At 35.8% G+C, this 21,196-nt stretch overlaps 1 protein-coding gene across 1 annotated transcript in view; it reads left to right on the top strand.

The window, feature by feature from the left end:
- The window catches only part of CPS1 (carbamoyl-phosphate synthase 1), a 76,973-nt gene extending 56,067 nt beyond the window's left edge, over positions 1-20,906 (top strand). The window contains exons 18-25 of the mRNA XM_060193971.1: positions 163-252; positions 1,942-2,112; positions 4,513-4,587; positions 7,395-7,493; positions 16,306-16,365; positions 17,395-17,507; positions 18,824-18,953; positions 19,786-20,906. Coding sequence (XP_060049954.1) covers positions 163-252; positions 1,942-2,112; positions 4,513-4,587; positions 7,395-7,493; positions 16,306-16,365; positions 17,395-17,507; positions 18,824-18,953; positions 19,786-19,884 — 837 coding nt within the window. The 3' untranslated portion in view covers positions 19,885-20,906. The remainder of the gene's footprint in view (positions 1-162; positions 253-1,941; positions 2,113-4,512; positions 4,588-7,394; positions 7,494-16,305; positions 16,366-17,394; positions 17,508-18,823; positions 18,954-19,785) is intronic.
- Positions 20,907-21,196: the final 290 nt, after the last annotated feature.

Raw genomic sequence — 21,196 nt, 5'->3', positions numbered from 1 at the left:
GTGAATGAGTATCTTTTAGTGACTTCTATCATTATTGTTATTATTATTATTGGTAGCGATGTACCACACTGAAAATTAGAACCAGCCTACATTTAGGGTATTTATGTAATTTAAACTAAGGCATGGTCTTTTAACACTTTATAATTTTTCCTCTTGATGTAGGTGAAGGATGCTACCCGGAAGATTGCAAAGGCTTTTGCCATCTCTGGCCCATTCAACGTCCAATTTCTTGTCAGAGGAAATGAAGTCTTGGTAAGAAACACCAGTGTGTTTGAGCGGACATCTGTGCTGTGTTAGGCCATGTTAGCCTGTGTCCCTCTGGTAATCTTCTCTGTGAACACAACCGCAGAGCAACTGAGACCCTGCAGTTTTTCGTGTCTGAAAATGAGATGTTGCATAGCATATAATATCTGTTTCGTTTGAAGGCACAGTCTCTTGGTGACCCTGATATGTCAGTCACAGCTTTGTAAAGTACTCTAATCCATTGGGAAGGAAATCACTGCATGCCATAAGGTTTAGTACAGAGGACTACCGTGACTGTCAGAAGTAATATGGATATGCAGCTAGATATAAGTTATACGCAATATTTTATGTTATTCCTTTCCCAGAGAAGAAAGCTGTTTTGAATATAATTTATCAAGAACAAAATTACATGTGTTAAATTGATTAGATTAGTATAATTGTTTTTTCTACTTAATGTAATCAATCACAAACCAAGATTTTTAAATTTTATTTATTTATTATTTTTTTGTAATAGAGACAGAGAGAAACTTAGAAGGAACTGGGAGATAGGAAGGGAGAAAGAAATAGAGACACCTCCAGCACTGCTTCACTGCTCGGAAAGCATCCCTCCTGCAGATGGGGATGGAGGGTTTGCATCAGGGTCCTTGCACATTGTAACATGTACTCTCTATTAGGTGTGCTGTGGCCCACTACTTCAATAACCAATATAAATTCAGTACTTAGTAAGAAAATTCATGTGATGACTACAAAAAAATAGATAAAGCTGTAGTTCTGCTCTTAAAGGCCTATAATTTAATGAGGACTGAGAAGACGATGTATATGTACATAATTAGAAGATATATCGGGTAAAGAAGGAGCAAAGTGTACAATTTTGTCAAATGTGTGGGACAGGTTCAAGTCCTACCCCTATTACACTAAAGGATGATTTGTTGCTGTGTCTCTTCTTCCTCCTCACTCTGTCTCTACCAGAAAAAGTCAGCTCTGAACAATGAAGCCTTGGTGTGACAAAAAAAAGTTTATGAGTAAGATGGTATTTCAATCATAAAGCAAGTGTCTCTTGTATGTGTGTGCACATGTATGCCTAAGCATGTATTTGAGTGTCCTACCTGGTTTGAAGTGAATCATAAGTGATTTCAAGGAAGATTTTGTACTTTGAACTGGATCTTAATGAATGACTGAGGTTTTGAGAAATTCAGGAGGGTAGAGGGATATTACACAAAGATAGAACAAAATTGCAACATTTTAGAGACAGTCACTAGTTTAGTTTAGCAGGATCATTGTCAAAGGTAAATTCAAAGGTAGGACTGAGTCCATAAAATTGCTATGAAGTGGAAGTGTATTGAGGAACAAGGAGAGCATCCAAATGGTATTTTATTCTGATACCCAGTGCAAATCCAATGAAGACTTTCAGTAGTGGATGTGGAATTATCTGAGCTTCATACTAAAACAAATCTGTTTCCAACATATGGAGATGGAATTATGGAAAACCGATAAAAGAAAATCACAATTTAAACATACTGATGGAAAGAAAAGTAATTGCAAGAGAGCACACAGTGGGCTGGAGAGAAAAAGGCTAAGTAAAACAAAAGCTTGTCCCTGATTAATAACAGCTGAAACCTCAGTAGCCCAGAGAAAATTCATATTGTTATTGGCCCTCACCATCCTTTCTCTCCTTTTGAATTGTGTTTATCTCTCTAGGTGATTGAGTGTAATCTGAGGGCTTCTAGATCTTTCCCATTTGTGTCCAAGACTCTTGGAGTAGACTTCATTGATGTGGCCACAAGGGTCATGATTGGAGAGAGTATTGATGAGAAACCTCTTCCAACCCTGGAGCACCCCATTATTCCTTCTGACTATGTTGCAATTAAGGTAATGCTTAAAAATCTGTGAGTCATTTTTAACTTCCAAGGAAATTAAAGAAATAATTTACATTCAAAATAATCTTGATAGTTTATGAACCTTGTACTAAAGTGAGTATCTGGGAATTTATGATGTTTTCTTTCAACAGAGCAGTGATAGGGAACTCATTTCTGCCAAGGGCCATTTGGATATTTATACCATCATTCCTGAACCACATAAAGTTATCAACCTGAAAATTAACACTTATTGAATTTCAGGACCTGCTTGTCCTTGCTTGGCAGGGCCAGACCAGTTGATTTTGCAGGACATGTGCGGCTCATGAGTTGAACGTGCCTCTCACCCTGCAAGAGAACAGTGGAGTTGTACTATAGGAAACTTTGTAGTATATGAATTACCAGCATTAAAAAAAAATTAACAATCCAGAGTTGCATAAGTGGAGAACTAAGTAGATGAGTGAAGTCTCAGCTGTGTTTATGCAGCTGAAGCCTGTGCTGTGTATTTAGTTAAAATAAAAGTCCTAGACACATCTTTTTAGGACAAGACTTGAGTTGTGCCACCTTTGAATCATTCCAGGATTTTAGGGATGTGTGAGTATTGCAAAAGTGATGGCCTTGTGGTAGTCATTAAAATTCTTCCCGTGGTGACCGCTGGTGTTGAGGTCCTATTTTCCCAGTGGCACAGTTTCTTCTCAGGAGAAGTTGAAATAGTGGTTACTTTCAATAGTGATGATATGAGGATGAACTGGATGGTATTTTCATGAAGAGTAAACATATAAATGCAGGGTGTGCTCACTAATTTCAAATGTATGTTGATACATGTACCTATCGAATATTTTAAAATTCAATGGTGCTTTTTTATTCTTCTGTCTGACTCAATGGGATCATGATTTTTTTTGCTGAAAAGAAGTAAAGACTAGTGATGTGTCAATATATATTTTTAAATAAGCAACACAATGCAAACAATTTATATTATGTTACATATTTATGTGACTGAGGCATATTTTGGATACCTTTAAACAGTCTCTATACATCTATGTACCTGTGGTCTCAACCCTAGCTGTGTTATAGTTGAACCTGAATTCTAGCTTTTACAATGGAAGTTTCAAGCTGAAGTTACAAATTAAAAATTATATATATATATATATTTACTTAATAATTTAGGATGCATCAGATTTCACACTTCATTGAGATGGAATGCCACTTTTTATGTTGGGGACTGGTTGCAGTTAATTCCTGGAAACTGATGCAACATAAATTGTTAAAGATTTCTGTGGGTGTATATATATATATATATACATACATATATATATATATATATATGTATATATATATATATATATGTATATTTGTTTGAGATCAACAAAAAAAGTCCCTGAAAAAAATTTTCACTGGAGATTCTAGATATGAATTTCAAATTCATGTTTCTTTATTTATAGGCCCCGGAATGCAGATGCTTATGTGTGTATGAAACAATTGCAACTTATAACTGTATTCATAGAGAGATATGCATTTTTTAGAATGTGCTGTGTCTTCCAGTTTATTTGTCTCCTAGTTATCATTGTATATGGATTTTGATTCCATTCAAATTATTTATTAATACCTTATCCTAATATAGCCCCAACACAGTGGTTGAATAGCAACAGTTAAGGCTATAGAGAAACTATATTGCAGGAATAAGTAACTTAAAATGACCCATTAAAAGATTCCCCATGTTCATTTAGGTAGGGTGGTGTCATAATCAAAGAAGAAATAGTCTAAAATATATCTATAGTTATATGGTTCTGAGTGAACTGTAATGGTAAAATAATTGAAAAGGAAACACTTTTATCTATGTTCTAGCTCATATGAAAGTTCTGGGCTAAAGTGTCTCCAAGTAGAATGTTTTTTTAAAGCGTTTCAAGAGGTGTCAACAACAGTTTAATGTCTCAGAAGTCAGTTTATAGACATTTTTGGCAAGATGGTTTTGTTGCAAGTTCAAATGATTAGAACAAGAAGAGGAATGTTTTAAAAACCTACCAAGGGAAAAAAAACACAAAAAACAAAAACGTGTTTGAACTCTATTTGGGGAAGCCAATGCCCAGCAGACTTTGTTTGAATCTACTCCAGTAAGAGTATGTGTAGGCTAGATTAGAAATACTGGCCTAGAATGTCACAGGGGCTCTATTTACAGAAATAATTTGTAATTATTTAACCCAAGTTACTGGCCAAGAACTCAAGACATTCTTGGATCAGAGTTTAAAAGCAATTTTTCAGGTCAGATTCTTGGACCAAAGAGATTTTTTTTCTTTTTTATATGTCTACCATAGCCTAAATGAATCCTATGAGGGATGATTCACTAAATATATGCATACTCTTTTCCTCCTTTTATACATTTTTCTCACATATTTTTCCTCCCCCATGTTTCTGACAGGCTCCGATGTTTTCCTGGCCCCGGCTGAGGGACGCTGATCCCATCCTGCGATGTGAGATGACTTCCACTGGAGAGGTAACTGGCGACCCATTAGCATTTTCACAAAAATTACTTATAAATCTATTGTTTTATGTTTAGAATGTTGTGAGATTATTCAATTAGTAAGTGGTAAGGGTCCATAAAATCCTGCTTTCAGAGTTAAGTCTGAAAGGTCTTAAGAATTTGCACTACTTTATTTGATTGGGACAGAGCTTAAATTCTCTTCTATATTTCAGCATATGACTAGAACTCATTTCCACAGTACTGACTGAAAACATTTGTCAAAAAAATATTTTTTTTCTCCTGTAGGTTCAGATCTTTTGAGTATTTCTTCTCCTTCCTCCTCCTCCTCTTCCTCCCCCTCCTCCTCCTCCTTTTTTGTTTGTTTAAGGTTCCCAGGTCTTCCTCTAACAGCATCCCCCGACCTTCTTGTGACTGTGAAAGATCAGCAGCTTGTTATTAACAACATGCAGAATCAAATGATCAAATGTACAACATCAGAAAGATCATGGGTCTAAATATTGTGAAACCTGTAGGCATAAGCAAAATTCCAGAACCATTTTCAAAGCATCTCTAGCCACCTGGGGGAATTCTCTAGAAACTATAATGGGACTGGCCACTGGATGTCCCTCTTCACTTTTGTTGGGACTCTGTCAGCTGAAGGTTTCTTTAATAATGTGAAATGTGTTTCTTGTAGAGAGCTGTCAGCTTCTAGAAAGTTCTCTACATGTCAGTGTCAGGACATTTTATGAATCACCTAGCCCTTGACAGACTTACTAGATACAACCTTCAGATTCTCATCAGAGCACATCGGAGTGGCAACAGCAGACTGTGAGACATCATTGTTTCCCCTTGGTATTAAAAAAAAGGAGGGGAGATATTTAATTGAAAGAAATACGTGATGTTTTATATGGTTGCCTGGTTACAAGCAGACCTGTGATGAGAAGCCAAGTGAGACAGGAAGGCAGGAAGTGAGGAATAAATGAATATGTTGTTTCTGTTAGGATTGATGACTGCATTTCTTAGCCTCTTTGCTGCTGCTGTTAATTTCATAGGTGAGAAAACCCAGCTTTAAACTGAGACACCTGGATTACACTTCCAGGCTATTTAAGGAATAGAGGGCATGTTTTCAGCTGGCCCAGGGTTCAGATCAGGGAGAGATCTGTCTTCATCCTTGTTTCTTTCTTTTTATTTTTTTAAATTTTTTTTTTTATTTATGGAAAGGAAACATTGACTAAACCATAGGATAAGAGGGGTACAACTCCACACAATTCCCACCACCAGAAGTCTGTATCACAGAGATAAATTAAAAGCAGATGGGGAGATAGAGGGAAAAATAGACACCTGCATACTTGCTTCACTGCTTGTGAAGCAGATCACCTTTAGGTAGGGAGCAGGGGCTTGAACCTAAGTTCTTGTGCTTGGTTATATGTGCACTTAACCAGGTATGTCATCACCCTCCCCTGCCCACCCTCTTCCCCTTTTATTCTCTAATCTGGCGAATTTCTTTTCAGTGTTCATTCCTGTTATACCTCCAGAAATATTGTTGAAGTTCTTTAAATATGAATTTATAAAGGAGAAATTCAGCTTCCCCATTCTTGTAACTTTTTTTTTAGAAATAAATGTAAGGGAATAATTCTACTATTACTAAAATCATGTTTCCAAGTTTCACTAAATGTGATGTTACAGGTTCTATTTTACAACTGAAGTCAGAAAAAATATTTCTAGCTTGTGAAATCTCAATTTTGCTTCATATGTCTTGTTGAGAGAGTGAATAAACTTTTAAATCCTGACCTAGGAATTTTTTTTTTTCTCGTGGTGTGATCAGAAACATAAGTTTGATCTTCACTGAAATATTTGACTATTTTCTGCATCTTTTTAGAAAACCGCTGAAAAAAATCTTAGGTTTCACTGCATCTACATTTAGAAGTGTCCTCTTCCTTTCAGTAAAATTTGAGTCCTGTTACCATTTATTATTTAAGTTAGTTGACCAGGACAAGACCAAGACAAATATTCGCTATGGTTTGAAGAGTAGCACGTGCTGGTGGTTGACTGGAGTCATAGTCAGGAGAAGCTTCCTTTCACAGTAAAGAAATCACTTGCTTAAAGAATGAAGTTAGTGATTCTTGCTATTCACTGATTCTGTACACTTTTGCCAACTAATGATATGCATGGCAGAATCTACTATTATCTGAGCATTATACATTTGTTTGGATTTTTTTTTCCCTTACATGACTGATATACAGGATTAGTAGCAAGGTATATATTTTTTTGTTTATTTGTTTCATTTTATGAAAATGATTTTTAGGAAAGGACAAGGTCCTTTGAGATTTTCATGGATTTATTGAATTTCTCAGAAGTGTTTCTCATAAGTTATATGAAATGGTTCCCACCCGACTGATCAGCAGTTAGGCATTTCTGCTACTGACCCATGAATTCATGCACTGCTGGATAGCATGCACGACATATACTGTTATTTAAACAGTTAGTCACATTAACATTTGGTAGCTCACCGCATTATGGATGAGAAGCTGTGATTTGTATCCAAATAACTCACAGCAGAATCCAGTTATTTTGCTCCATGGAGTGTTGTTGGACTGAAAAAGAATTGCTTATTCATTCATTATACTTAATTAAAAAACATACGATACATCTGCCGTGGCTAGCCTTTTAATCCCTGAATTCATATTGTTTGGTTTTGGGGCAACTGAAATAAAACCCTAGATAAGGAGTCTATGAGTCAAATGTTTTGCAGTTGTCTTTGTATTTCTTGTAAGGGCGGTTGACTTTTACTTGCTTCATTTTATTTCTTTTTATTTATTCTTTTGTTTATTTCTAAACAGGTGGCTTGCTTTGGAGAAGGCATTCACTCAGCTTTCCTAAAGGCAATGCTTTCCACAGGATTTAAGATACCCCAGAAAGGCATCCTTATTGGAATTCAAGTAAGTGGTGTGCTGTGTACTTGCTTAGGGGACTGACTGAAGGATGACACCTTCATTGTGACATTGAAGAGCAGAGATTTGTTTTCAATTCTACTAAGAACTAAGTACTTAAAGTCATTTGTGGGAGTCTAGCGGTAGTACAGCGGGTTAAGCACACGTGGTGTGAAGCGCAAGGACCAGCTTAAGGATCCCGGTTCGAGCCCCTGGCTCCCCACCTGCAGGGGGGTCACTTCACAGGCGGTGAAGCAGGTCTGCAGGTGTCTGCCTTTCTTTCCTCCTCTCTGTCTTCCCCTCCTCTCTCCATTTCTCTCTGTCCTATCCAACTACAACAGCAATAACTAGAACAATAAAAAAACAACAAGGGCAACAAAAGGGGAATAAATTAAATAAATATTAAAAAAAAAAGAATGGTCATTTGTTTTTGATTTGCTCCCTGATTTTTTACTTTTTCCTGTTGTAGTAGTCAATACAGATCAGTGAACAAATAATTAAAACACATACATTGAAAATGTACTAAACTACAACCAGAACCTCCCTCAAGGCATTTGCTTCAGAGAAAACTCATTCATCTATCTTCAGAGATGTTGGAAAAATTAAGTGAGGCGTGGATTGTAACATGAAAAGAACTGAAGTATAAAGTATGACACAACTACTTCTCCCAGTTTCCAATAGTGCCTAATTGTCTGGGCTTATGTCATGGCCAAGGTGTGGAGTCATGTTTTTATGTACTTTTAAATTAGTATATAATATTGTGAAAACATTTCAATGCAGGTTGAAAGTGGGCTCTGGTTCAATTTTTCAGAGTTGAGCCACCATCCACCATTTTTTATATTATTATAGGTGATTTAATAGTGGTTCACAAAATTATAAGATTTTAGGGTTATGTTTACACATTCACATATGTGTATGTAATTCACCACGCCTATCACCAAAATCCTGTACTCTCCCTCTGATCATCACCATAGTTTTCATAAAATCTAAAAGATAGTTTGGATACTGAAAACACACACACACACACACACACACACACACACACTCACACACACACACACAAAGAGAGAATCTCTAGGAGAGAGAGGATCTCTAGGGAAGAAATATTTGGAAAGGATTTAATGAACCTGAAAAATAGGTTCATTCTGTTACTTGGTTATGTATTTCCTATGTTTTGCTCTTAGTTCTTCCTCCTTAGTTCGTGAATATAGGCTGTCTATAACTGAGTTATATCTCTGTCTCTCTCTTTGTTCCTCACCCTCTGTCTCTCCACTTTTCTCTTTGCTAGTTCATCCAAATTTACAATATCCATTACCTACCTTTAACCATCCACCTTTAAGCCTTCATTTTCAGGCATGCCATTATTTCTAATGATCTACTCAAATCTAACATATTGACAATGAAGTTGTTATATCATTCACTCTTCCATTCTTCCTTTTCTCATATTCATTTATCCAGTCATTCGTATTATAATCTCTACCATATTAAAATGTTGAGGACTTGATTATCATCTGAGAAATTTTCTTATCCTGGCACTCCATAACTAATTGTGTAGTCTGGAAGGGCTGTGACTTAATGGACTTAAGAAAATCAGTATTTTCCCAGTTTACTATGTTGCTTAATGCAATATTTGGCAAACTATCTATGTAGTTATACTTGTTAATGATTATTTTCATACAATGCAAAGGGTATTATTGGCTTATTAGTAAAAGTCAAACATAAGTCTTGGTAGCCAAACAACAAGAGAAAAACAAATTTTATTACTCAGAATAAGTATTGAAAGAATGTACAAAATGTTCTGTTTGTAAATTTCTTTAAAAAGTATGTTTCCCAACAGGTGAAATGAATCTTGAAGTTAAGTTCAATTAGCCTTGGATACTGTAGCAATAATAGATCATATGTATATATATATATATAATCACCCCTGCTGTACTTTTAATGAATTAAAACCCTGCATGGTCACATAGAAATCAATAAAAAATAATTAAAACAGTACCAGGTATTCTCAAGTCAGTAGGTGGTTATTATAGATGCCATCTCATTAGGGTGTCTTTAATATAAGCATATTGGGCTTTGGAGATGAGGCAGGTAGAGGCTTTAGAGAAGTTTCTGCAAAGAATAACTTGGAATTTTGCTTTCTAAAGGTGCCAGAAGGGTAACAGTGAACAGTTACAGCAGAGGCTAACAAGATGACTTGCAATTGCAAAGCTTAATGATAGTTTAGAGACAAATCACACCATACGAGAGGCTCATCACATTATAAATGGGTGTTAAGTAGAATTGAGTCCCACGTAGGGGAGAGTATTTGCCCAACTTCCACTTACAGCTTAAAGTTTAATGTGAGACCTGGGGGCATTTAGAGGAGACCATGCCCTTAGTCTCCATCTTCACTACTAATCATAATAGTGCTAACATTTTAAAATACCAGTTTAAGAAGGCAGTGATGTGTAAAATTGTGCCTTGTTTGGTTCCAGTGCTTCAGGGAAATGTGAAGCAAAAATTAATTTGATCCCTATGAAGTGTTCATATGATTTTGGCATCGTCGAACAGAAATTTCCCTTCTTTGCAGGGGGGAAAAAAAGAATTTTTTTTAGTAGGGAAAGAAGAGTTTTCAAATTAAAGCCAATAGGTTCTGTTCATTGATGTTCTATTTTTCAAATCATTATTTTATATAGAAATTAATATTCTAGCAGTTAAGATGGGTTATTACAAAGAAATAATTCCCTGTAAAGAAGAACAAAATGTTAGGCGCTCATAATATATGTAGTATTAACTGCTGGGAATTTATTGAAGTGTATTTTCAACTTTATTATTAAAGTGTAATGCATACATTAATTTAATAAAATAGCTTTAGCTTGGGCAAAATTCATGAGCAGGAGGACTCTATACTTCTTTTTCTTTTCTTTTTTTTTTTTTTTTTTTGCCTCCAGGGTTATTACTGGGGCTTGGTGCCTGTACCACAAATCCACTGCTCCTTGAGACTGTTTCTCTCCCTTTTTGTTGTTTTATCGTTGTGGTTATTATTATTGTTATTGTTGTTATTGATATCGTTGTTATTGGATTAGACAGAGAGAAATTGAGAGGGGAGGGGAAGACAGAGAGGGGGACCACTCTGCTGGTGGGGAGCCGGGGGCACGAACCCAGGTCCTTATGCCGGTTCTTGTGCTTCGTGTCCTGTGCGCTTAACCTGCTTCGCTACTGCCTGACCCCAGGACTCTATACTTCTAAAGATGAAATAGATATGGATACATTTCTGACTTTATGAGAAGCAAGAAAAAGCTTCCATCACCAACAGTTAATGCTTAGTATCCTCACTACTATACATAAGATTTGAACTTATGGTGATTACTTTCAAAAATGGATAGCTTTACATGTTTTTCAGAACAAAAGTCTTACTAACTCAAGACTTACTAGCTATAAAATTCACTTGGGTACCTTCTCAGAGGGACCAAATATAACTTAAACTTATTTTTTTTGCCTGTAATTCAAAACAGCTATAAATAAATTATGTAGAATTCCATATTTCAGGACATGTATTTTTTAAGTCATTTTATTTCAGAAAGGTGCCAATTGCCAAGTAGGATTCTGTAAACTAGTTGATTATATAGGTCACAATTTATAAGGGCATAAAATATTACTACTGATTTTTACATGGGGGTTATGGCCAGTACATAAAATGGAAAGTCTTGAATATTTTGTTGAGTTACATAATTGAATTATTAAAAAGAAACCCAAATTGCATATTGATTCCTTTTTATATTTATTTATTTCCTTTTGTTGCCCTTGTTTTATTGTTGTAATTATTGATGTCGTCATTGTTGGATAGGACAGAGAGATGGAGAGAGGAGGGGAAAACAGAGGGGGAGAGAAAGATAGACACCTGCAGACCTGCTTCACCACTTGTGAAGCGACCCCCCTGCAGGTGGGGAGCCAGGAACTCGAACTGACATCTTGATTTCTTAATATCATCATTCTTCTAATTATGATCTGGGTACAATTCACTTACATAAGAACAGTGCTATTCAACTTTGTTGTAGTTTATTTTATCATTTCTTTGTCTAAATGAAGAGAATGTCAGGTATGTGTCTTATTTGCTTGAGATAGGAGTCTTCTTTTCTCTTTATGTCTCCATCCTAATCCAGGTGTTTTATGAGCAGAGGGGCTAATGATGTTAGGTCTCCTTAATTTTTTATGTTTGTTTTTTATTAAGAAACTTATTTATTTTCTTAAATATTTATTTATTTATTACCTTTTGTTGCCCTTGTTGTTTTATTATTGTAGTTATTGTTGTTGTTGATGTCATCGTTGTTGGATAGGACAGAGAGAAATTGAGAGAAGAGAGGAAGACAGACGGGGAGAGAAAGACAGACACCTGCAGACCTGCTTCACTGCTTGCATATATTGCATATATTGCAGTTCATTCTTTTTTTTTTCTTTTTTGATTTTTTTTGAAAAAGGTTTTTTTTTTTTTTTTTTTTTTTTTTACTTTTTATTTGTCATCTCGTTCCCAACCTACTCTTTCACACATATAAACCATCTGGTTTTTGCCTTTCTAAAACTGGAATTAAAAAAAAAAATCTGTGTAATTAGGACTGAGGGGGGGAAAAAGTCAAGATTTAGAATTTGTTAAAGCATCTTTGCCATCCAAACTACTATTGACTGCATTGTATCTCTACTGAGAGATTTTTCATATGCCAAGGCACAGAGCCTCATAGAAGAATATGTGATTATACAGCAACAACATACCCTTTGATTTTTTCATGTAATATTTTCAGCTTCCTTTCAATCCATCAAATTTACTTTTAGTTGCTATGAATAGGCAATCTGCCTTGTTTTGAAAAATTTCTGGAACACCCTTTGACAATAAATGATTTACTCTAGAGCAGATCAAGAGCACTCACTGTTTTTCCCCTCTGATTGGGCTATTCAGTGATGCTTGTGGAGTGGTGAGCACCAGCCTGACATCTGCGCTTCAGCACTGCTCAGAAACACAAAGCAAGCATTTTATTTGAAAAAGACAACTGCAAGTGACATGAATAACCTTTTATCTTCAATTTGGAGTCATTAGAAACAACCATAGAGTTGTTGTTCCAGTCATCCACATAGAGTTCACAGGCACCACACAATATCAACTTGGCTTCTTTTTCTACTGCCAGATGTTAGATTAATGTGAAAACGGTAGTGGGAGGGTTATAGGGAAGATATATACATTTCACTTTTACAGGATTTGCTTCCTTATAAACATTTTTCAGGAAATGAATCAATGCGTACTTTGCACCTTTCATAACAAATGGTTTCTTATCCAGGTATTTTCAATCAGCTTTTAAATCTAGGGCTACTCAGATGCAATCTGACAGCTGTAATTTCTTTTTTGTAGAGAGGCTGTTTTATGTGTCACAAGTGTTCAATACATGTTTGATAGAAGTTTATAATGTTGCTATGAAAGCCAACACCCCAGACCAGAAGGCAGAGTGGTTCCCTGGCTGGGAACTGCCAATACTGTCATGTCAGATATTTATCTTTTCCACTTGGGGGACAGCACTGAAACAGTTCCATAATGAGGTTCTTACTGGTGTCTGCAGGTCTAAGAAGACTTGCTGACTTATTTTACTATAAAATGGTAAAGCATAAATAAATAAATAAATAAAATTTGTGTACTCTTCCCTCATCATTTTCATTGTGACTTTGACCAAGGTTAATGCATCTTCATCTCAAAATGCAAAATGACTGACAGTTGAATCTTCTATCCCCTAATCTCTCCTACTCCTAAATTCAAATGTACACATCAGAGCCACTGGGAGGATTTTTAAAACTACATGTTACCGGAATCCATTCCTAGAGTTTCTAGGTCCAGAGGTCTGGGGTGGTGTTCAGATTTTCATATTTCAAATTATTTCCAAGGCAGTGTTGGTGCACAAGGTGTGACATGTTGAGAACCACTGTACTTGTGAAATGGTGTTTTAGAAACTGGCTCAACATGGCATTGAAGGAATCTTTCACTCTCTGTCTGCTTCTATGTCTCAGAAAGAAAAGAAAGAAAGAAAGAAAGAAAGAAAGAAAGGAAGGAAGGAAGGAAGGAAGAAAGAAAATTTGTTCAGCAATATGTTATAACACAACCATATGTTATTCATCATTTTTTGCTAGATGAAAATTTAAGAAATTGAGAGTAGTTAGTTCAATACATGATTGATGAATCAGTGTTTGTTTGACTGGTTAATGTGATTAAATTATTTTTATTATGTATTTAGCAGATCAAAGTGTAATGCTTCAATTTTTTAAAGAGGATTTAACAAAACTTGAAGTTTATTTCGGATGTTTCATGTGTATTTCCTATCTTTAAAAGAACACTAAGTATAAAGAAAAACTAAAATGTTGCCAGTTCAGCTCCTCAGTTCCAAGTGGAATCAAACTTGAATAATTGATTGTCCTAATTTTACCAAATGTGTATAAAAGAATCTGCCAGATACTCCATGAAACTGCCCTACTGGCACTGTGATGTAAGTTACTCTCTGGTTTTATACTTATTTTTTACATGTAGACATAGCTTCTTGAATCAAAGTCCATTTTTCTTTTTTTATTTGGTCCAAAAAGACCAAAAAAAAAAAAAAAAAAAAGGAAAGCTCTGGGCTGGGTGGTGATGCACCTACAGTGCACAAGGACCCAGGTTTGAACCCCAGCTCTCCACCCGTGTCAGGAAAGCTTTATGAGTGGTGAAGCAGGGATACAGGTGTCTCTCTGTCTCTTTCCTTCTCTATCTCCCCCTTCCCTCTTGATTTCTGGCTGCCTCTATCCAATAAATAAAGATAATAATATTTTTTTAAAAGAAGGAATGGAAAGCTGTTATCCTTGGCATGGTTACAGTTTGTGTATAGAAAATAGTCACGAATAGTCCCTGAGCCAGCCCTCGCTGAGATTCAGCCAGTTGCATTTAGCTTCTCAGTTTGCCAGTAGTTTCTTCTCATAAAAATGCAGTTCTGAGATTGAGCGGGCGAGCCTCTGAAAGAATATTATATTTGAACATAGTCTTTGGGGTCTTTTCTGAGGATTTAGATCTGCTCTCAGAAATCCTCTGCAAGTAAATATTAGGAGGTATTGTGGACTGAACATATCAAAACAATGCAAGAATCTTGATGTGTTTTGCTATCACAATCCTTTGTTTCTCTGAAATTCTGAATTAGGATACTTCCTATGATCTGATTTCAATAATGATGAATATGTTCTCCAAGTAGGATGCAAAGTATTTGCTGGGACATTTTAAATTATGCTATGTCTTTACAAGCAATTTTAAAGAGAAAATAGCTGTGAATGTTCTTATTTAAAGCAGAATAGCTATGTTTTTAACTGTGTGATTTCGCCTTTACAGTTTAAGCTCAGATCCTCATGTTGATGAGGTCAAGATCAGAGTTTAATCTTTGGGTATACGACTCACTCTCTTTTTCTAACCCCAACCAATTTCTTTCAAATACTGGTTTTGGTCCTAGGAAGGAATTCTCATTAGAGTTGGGGAACTCCAGTGGCAACAAGCAGGTGTCAGGGAGGAGAGAGCGGGAAAACAGATGGGTCTAGCTAGAACTATAGGGAGATCACTGTGAGAGTCTAAGAAAATATCTGAACAGTGAGCTAGAACATTAGGAAAGCTTGTCTGAGAATAAAATACATGTGAGAAGGAATTAATTTGTCTTGAATGTGGCAGTCAATAGAGGAACCCAAGATTGGAAACTAGGGCTCAGAGACAAATACAGAGAAGCATTTGGGAGGCTGAATATAAACAGTTATTTTAGGGGCCAGGAGCTAGCTCATCCAGTTGAGTGTATTCAAGGTCCTAGGGTTGAATCATTTGCCACATGGCTGCAGCATAGATGGCACTGGCTAAATTCCATGTATAGTGAAACAGGGCTATGTCTCCACTATTTCTCTACCACTCTCTCTTTCTCTAAAATAGAATGAAAAACTCCTGGGGTTCTGTTCAGCATGTTGTCCTACACGCATGAGACCCTGGGCATACTACTGGGTATAACAAATAATAATTATTTGTATAATAATTGGAAATATTACTAAATAAAAGAATATAGTAATTTAAGTCCTACTTACTTAGCTAGATCACTGAATAGTAACTCTGTGACATGGGTGCAGTTACTAGTCACATTTAACAGATGGAGAAGTCTATCAGAGAGAGCTTACATTGCTCAGAGTCAGTTCATTGTGGACCCCCTCCCAAAGTAAGTAAATAGCATTCTTGTTTTAAATATGAAGAAATGGTGATGAGAAGTCATGAACATTCTAAGCATACACTGATAATGATTGCTAAGATGCCAGAATTTGGAACACATTTTGGTGACTCTGGATCCTATTCTTTGTGCTACCATCATTTATTACTTTAGAGTAAACGTAAAATGGAGTTCTAAATTATTTGACATCTTATAGAGAGATATGTTATTGAAGGGAACTACAAAAAACTCAGCCACTAGAGACTAGGTAAAACACTGCAATTCTGACTTGGTGTTGAGCTCCTAATCCCACTGTCTTTAAATTTACTGTGACCAACAAAAGGGTCTATGCAGAGACCAAGTGGATTAAATAATGAATGCATAAATGTGAATGTAAGGTAAAAATTAAGGTAATGTGGGTGAAATTTTATTTATGCTGGAAAATCAGAAAGGATTTACTGGATATAGAGTATCTGACAACATACAATATTACTTTTTTTGTTAAATATCATATCAAAAACTGAAATTGGTGCTTAGTGGACCTTAATCATATTGCTTATGACTGACTGTGTACATTTATAAAATTACTTTTATTATTATTTTTTAAATTTCAGCAATCATTTCGCCCAAGATTCCTTGGTGTGGCTGAACAATTGCACAATGAAGGTTTCAAGGTATGAGATAGAAATTTAAAAAATTGTTTTTTGACAGTATTGCAATATATCTAGAAAAGAGAATGCTGATGGATATTAGGAGATAGCCCAAAATATTTTCTTTCAACATGAAAAGTATGATTTACCCTGTAATTTAAACTTCAATATGTTAAAATATTAGAAAAACTAGTTGTAAGTTTTAAAAAAACCACAACAAATTCAGTAGAAGTTATCAGCTAGAAACTCAGGAAAATTTACTTACTCAGAAGTGGGACAAAATGTCAATGTATTTGATTAACTTTTCTTCTTTTCCTGTAAAGTTATGTAAGCATGGGTGAAACTTCTTTGCAATGAATGCCTCCATATAAAAACTTTCAGTAAATCTAAGTATTCCCAAAGCTAAGTACTCCAAAGACAATGGTCTTTATCAACCTGATAATGAATTATTAGTCACAAGTAATTCTGTCTCTGCCACCTCTACAAAAGTAGATTGATTGATGATTGATGTTCCTAATTTTTTGTTAAAATATTATATTTATATATTTTAATTGATTTATTTCTTTGATAAATGCAGCAAAATTTAGAGGGGAGTGGCAAATAGGGTGAGAGACACCTGCAGCACTGATTCACTGTTCTTGAAGGTATTCCCCCCACCTGATCCCAGTGGGGGGGAATATATATATATATTTCCTCCAGTGTTATTGCTGGGACTTGGTGCACTACGAATCCACTGCTCCTGGTCACCATTTTTCCCCATTTTGTTGCCCTTGTTGTGTTTATTATTATTATTGTTGGATAGGACAGAAAGAAATCAAGAGAGGCGGGAAGACAGAGTGGGGAGAGAAAGACAGACACCTGCAGACCTGCTTCTCCACCCATGCTTTTGAGTTCTGAGTCTGTCTCTACTTACTTATCATCTTATTTATTATACTAATCAGTGTCTTTTCACTGTATGTTTCAAATGATACCTATCACAGTAGACTTCTCCATGAACCTTTCCTTGTGATGCAGTACAGTAACCAGTTTTTTTTTTTTTCTATTTCAATGCAGCTCTTTGCCACAGAAGCCACGTCAGACTGGCTCAATGCCAACAATGTCCCTGCCACCCCAGTGGCATGGCCATCACAGGAAGGACAAAATCCCAGCCTCTCTTCTATCAGAAAGTAAGAAGAGTCTGTGATTGTTTATAGGCATAATGAAATTGATAGAGGATTAATTGTGGGAACTAGAAAATGGTAGTCACTACATTGCAAGCAGAGTTTACACATTTAAGATGAATAACTTAGCAAATGGTACTAAAGCTTCACCCTCATGAATTTCACTATGGAATGCATGATGCCATAACCATGGTATTATGTAGTATATTTAAAAAATTACCCAGTAAGGATGCTTACCTCTATGGACACCAAATTTCAGCAAGGACATGAAGGATTAATACAGTGTTTTGTTATTTCATATACTGGGCTGTCAGTAAAGTCATGATGTATTTTTTTGAAAACCCAGTACATTGTGCATTTGTGAATACCAACTGTAAGACTGGTTGCATTTCAGTGAGTGAACTTATTGTTTACTTGCTCATCCAAGAAAGCCTGGTGAGTGTGATGAGAATGCCATCCATTGGTTTGCTGATCTGCTATTCTTTTATCGGGTTTCTTATTATTCCTTAGGCTATGTGATAAGATTTTTGAAAGATTATTTCAAAACAATGAGTGTGTGTGTGTGTCTGTGTGTGTGTGTTGCTATTGCATCTGCACTTTCAGAATTATGTGGTGTAAGTGCATAGAAGAGTATTCTAAGTTGCTTTTTTATAATTATAGCCCAATGAACAAATAAGTCATATCACATTCTGTAGCATACATTATTTGTCAGGACTTTTTAAGAAGGCAGATTAAATATCTCTAGCAAATTAAAATACAGATAAATCATGCAGACTTTAGTAGACTCCCCCAAAATATTATAAACTCCTTGCTTGGGGCTCTGTAAAACAGTAATTAGCACTCATTCATGCTTTTGACATTTAAATGTTTAATAGTGTTTTTAGTCCAGCAACAGAGTGTTTAAAGACATAATTCAAAATTAGGTGATACTGCATTCTCATACTCTCAGCAAAGAGGAATTGGTAAACAAAGAGTGAAGAAAATCATTGCTGGAGTTGCTGTGGGGGAGGTATGGAATGGTCTTTAATGTTGAAAAGAATCATTTCTTAGTGAAATAAGTAATTTGTATCAGATTTCGAATTCTTCCTATGGACAGATAGCATTTTATGGACAGATAGCATTTTAAAGAAACGCACACGCACACCCACATGCACACCTATAACCTTCTTTTATGAAATCTAAGCTTTCACTTAGGAATATAGGAAGGCTGGTGGCAGTCGACTCAGTGAAGCATTGGCTTAATAACTAATGCTAATTTGCATTAGTATTTTCAAACTAATTATAAAGCATACAAACTGGATTTGTTTTGTTTATTCTTATAGATTGATTAGAGATGGCAGTATTGACATGGTGATCAACCTCCCCAATAACAACACCAAGTTTGTTCATGACAATTATGTGATTCGGAGGATAGCTGTTGACAGTGGAATTGCTCTCCTCACTAATTTCCAGGTATGTTCTTTAAGTATAGGCTGCATGAGAACTTTATTTTGATGATTCTCTTAAGTGTGTTTGTTCTTTAATGTATGCATATTTCTTTTCACCCATTTTTAAAATGCTCAGAGTAGAAAAACAATTTCTGGATAGAAGGGCTCTGTGGGGAAAAAAAAATTTCTGGTTAGAATCTCAAATAAAGATACAATCATAGTAGGCCATGGTCTAACTGGAACCGTTGGTAATCAAGCAATGGAGAGCACTAAAAACAAACAAACAAACAAACAAACAACCTGAAGAGCCATGACTCTATTATTAACTATATAATTATCTTTTAAATAAAATGTGTAGCGTGACATGGAATAAGGATACACTTCTATGCAATTGTTTTTAAATGAAAGCCACCATATGAAAGCAACTTTTTCATTGATCAAAGATCCAGATCCAGTATAAATAAGCACACCTTTTACAGAAAACGTTCACATGATGTAAGTGCAGATTCCTGTGGATACCGTTTGACCCATTTTACCATTAAAAAAAAAGATAGGCAGAAATCTGTTCCATTAACTTTCTGCCTATCTTTTTTTTTCTTTCCCCTGAGCCACTTTTCAACCCTATGATAAGGGAAGAAGGTGGATAAGTTTATTCAGGGTGAGATCCAAGGAATAAAGTCTCCTTTTCCATATCAAATGATAAAAATTGTCAAGTCCCCAAAGAAAAATTAGTGTGTCTTTTTCCCATGCCCCTTTGAAAACTGGGAGCAGAAAAGTGTGACTTTTTACTCCTGCTTCATTAAGCACCCATTGTCATAACATGTGAGTTGCTAATGTCCCTACTCTTTTATTTTCAGGTGACCAAACTTTTTGCCGAAGCTGTGCAGAAATCTCGCCATGTGGACTCCAAGAGTCTTTTCCATTACAGGCAGTACAGTGCTGGGAAAGGAGCATAGAGAAAAAGATACTTTCTCTTTGCTCTTAAATCAATCTAACCCATATTGTTTTTTTTGTTTTTTGTTTTTTTTTGTCGAAAGGAACTGCTTCCCAACTTTCTTTCCCTGAGATGAATATTGACATTAAACTTTATTTCAGTTTACTTAGTGATGCCACAATAGTCTTTTCTTTCATAAGTCTGTCACTTTTAAGAAAAAAATAACTTAGAATAATTCCTAAGTGACTTTATATCGTGAGACATCATACATTTACTAATGCCTTACTATTCGAGGATTAAGCTTACCTAAGTGCTTATTTGCAGCTAACATTTTATGGTGCTGATTATCAATTACGATCAAGGTAGATGAAGTTGCTGCCCTGTCTTCTGAATTCTGTCTATATATTCTGGAAAGACACTATTGCCTCTATTTTTAAAATAGTGTCTCCTATACTCAGGACACCTTAACAAAGCAAAATATTGTTAAAATGGTTTAAATGAAGTGTGGATTTGATCTGTGAGCCCCCTCTGTCCTGTGAATTGTAATTTTTATATTAATTTTCACTTATCTGGTTCATCCAGGATTATTAACACCCCCCCCCCCCAGTACTGAGTTTGAGAAGTGTGACGGAAGACTTTAAAATCAGTATTCCTTTAAAGGCCACTAGTTTGTAGTTTTGTGTTTTAGAGTATGCAGCAGATGATAGATACCTCTGAGGTAGTATTCTTTTATTCTTGGCTTTTTTTTTTTTTTATTTTAACGTGAGCCAAGTGGAATGATGTTCTGATGTCTGTCATTTCTTTACCACCCCACCAACTTTAGAACAACTTTAAAGTTGTGCTCATTCCCTCCGGTTTATAGATTCAGTTGATCTCCCAAGTCCCTACTGTGCTATGAACTGCACACATTTTAAGCACAAGCTTCCCACTCCTTCCTACTTACAAGAAAAATCCTTCCTGCAGGGCAGCTTTTGTTGCTTTATGACTTTCTGTGTTATCACTGCAAGTTATTTGATTGTGTACTTTGAAATAAAATATTATTAATAGGCAATGCAGTTGTGTTCTTGTATTTATTTATTGTTCAAGTTGATATACAAAATCACTTAACTTCTTTGATGAAATATGTGTATGGGTGGGGCCAAGTGGTGGTGCACCTGGTTGAGCACACACATTACCATTTACAAGGACCCAGGTTCAAGCCCCCAGTCCCTACCTGCAGGGGGGAAGCTCCACAAGTGGTGAAGCAGGGCTGCAGGTATCTCTCTCTCCCCTTCTTCCTTCTCCCTCTCAACTACTCTTTATATCTGAGTCTATGCCAGGATTATATCACTTAG

The sequence above is a fragment of the Erinaceus europaeus genome, chromosome 7 (genome assembly GCF_950295315.1).
Source record: "Erinaceus europaeus chromosome 7, mEriEur2.1, whole genome shotgun sequence".
Lineage (NCBI taxonomy): Eukaryota > Metazoa > Chordata > Mammalia > Eulipotyphla > Erinaceidae > Erinaceus > Erinaceus europaeus.
The sequence above is the reverse complement of the archived record's forward strand: the minus strand, read 5'-3'. Positions and strand labels throughout refer to the sequence as shown.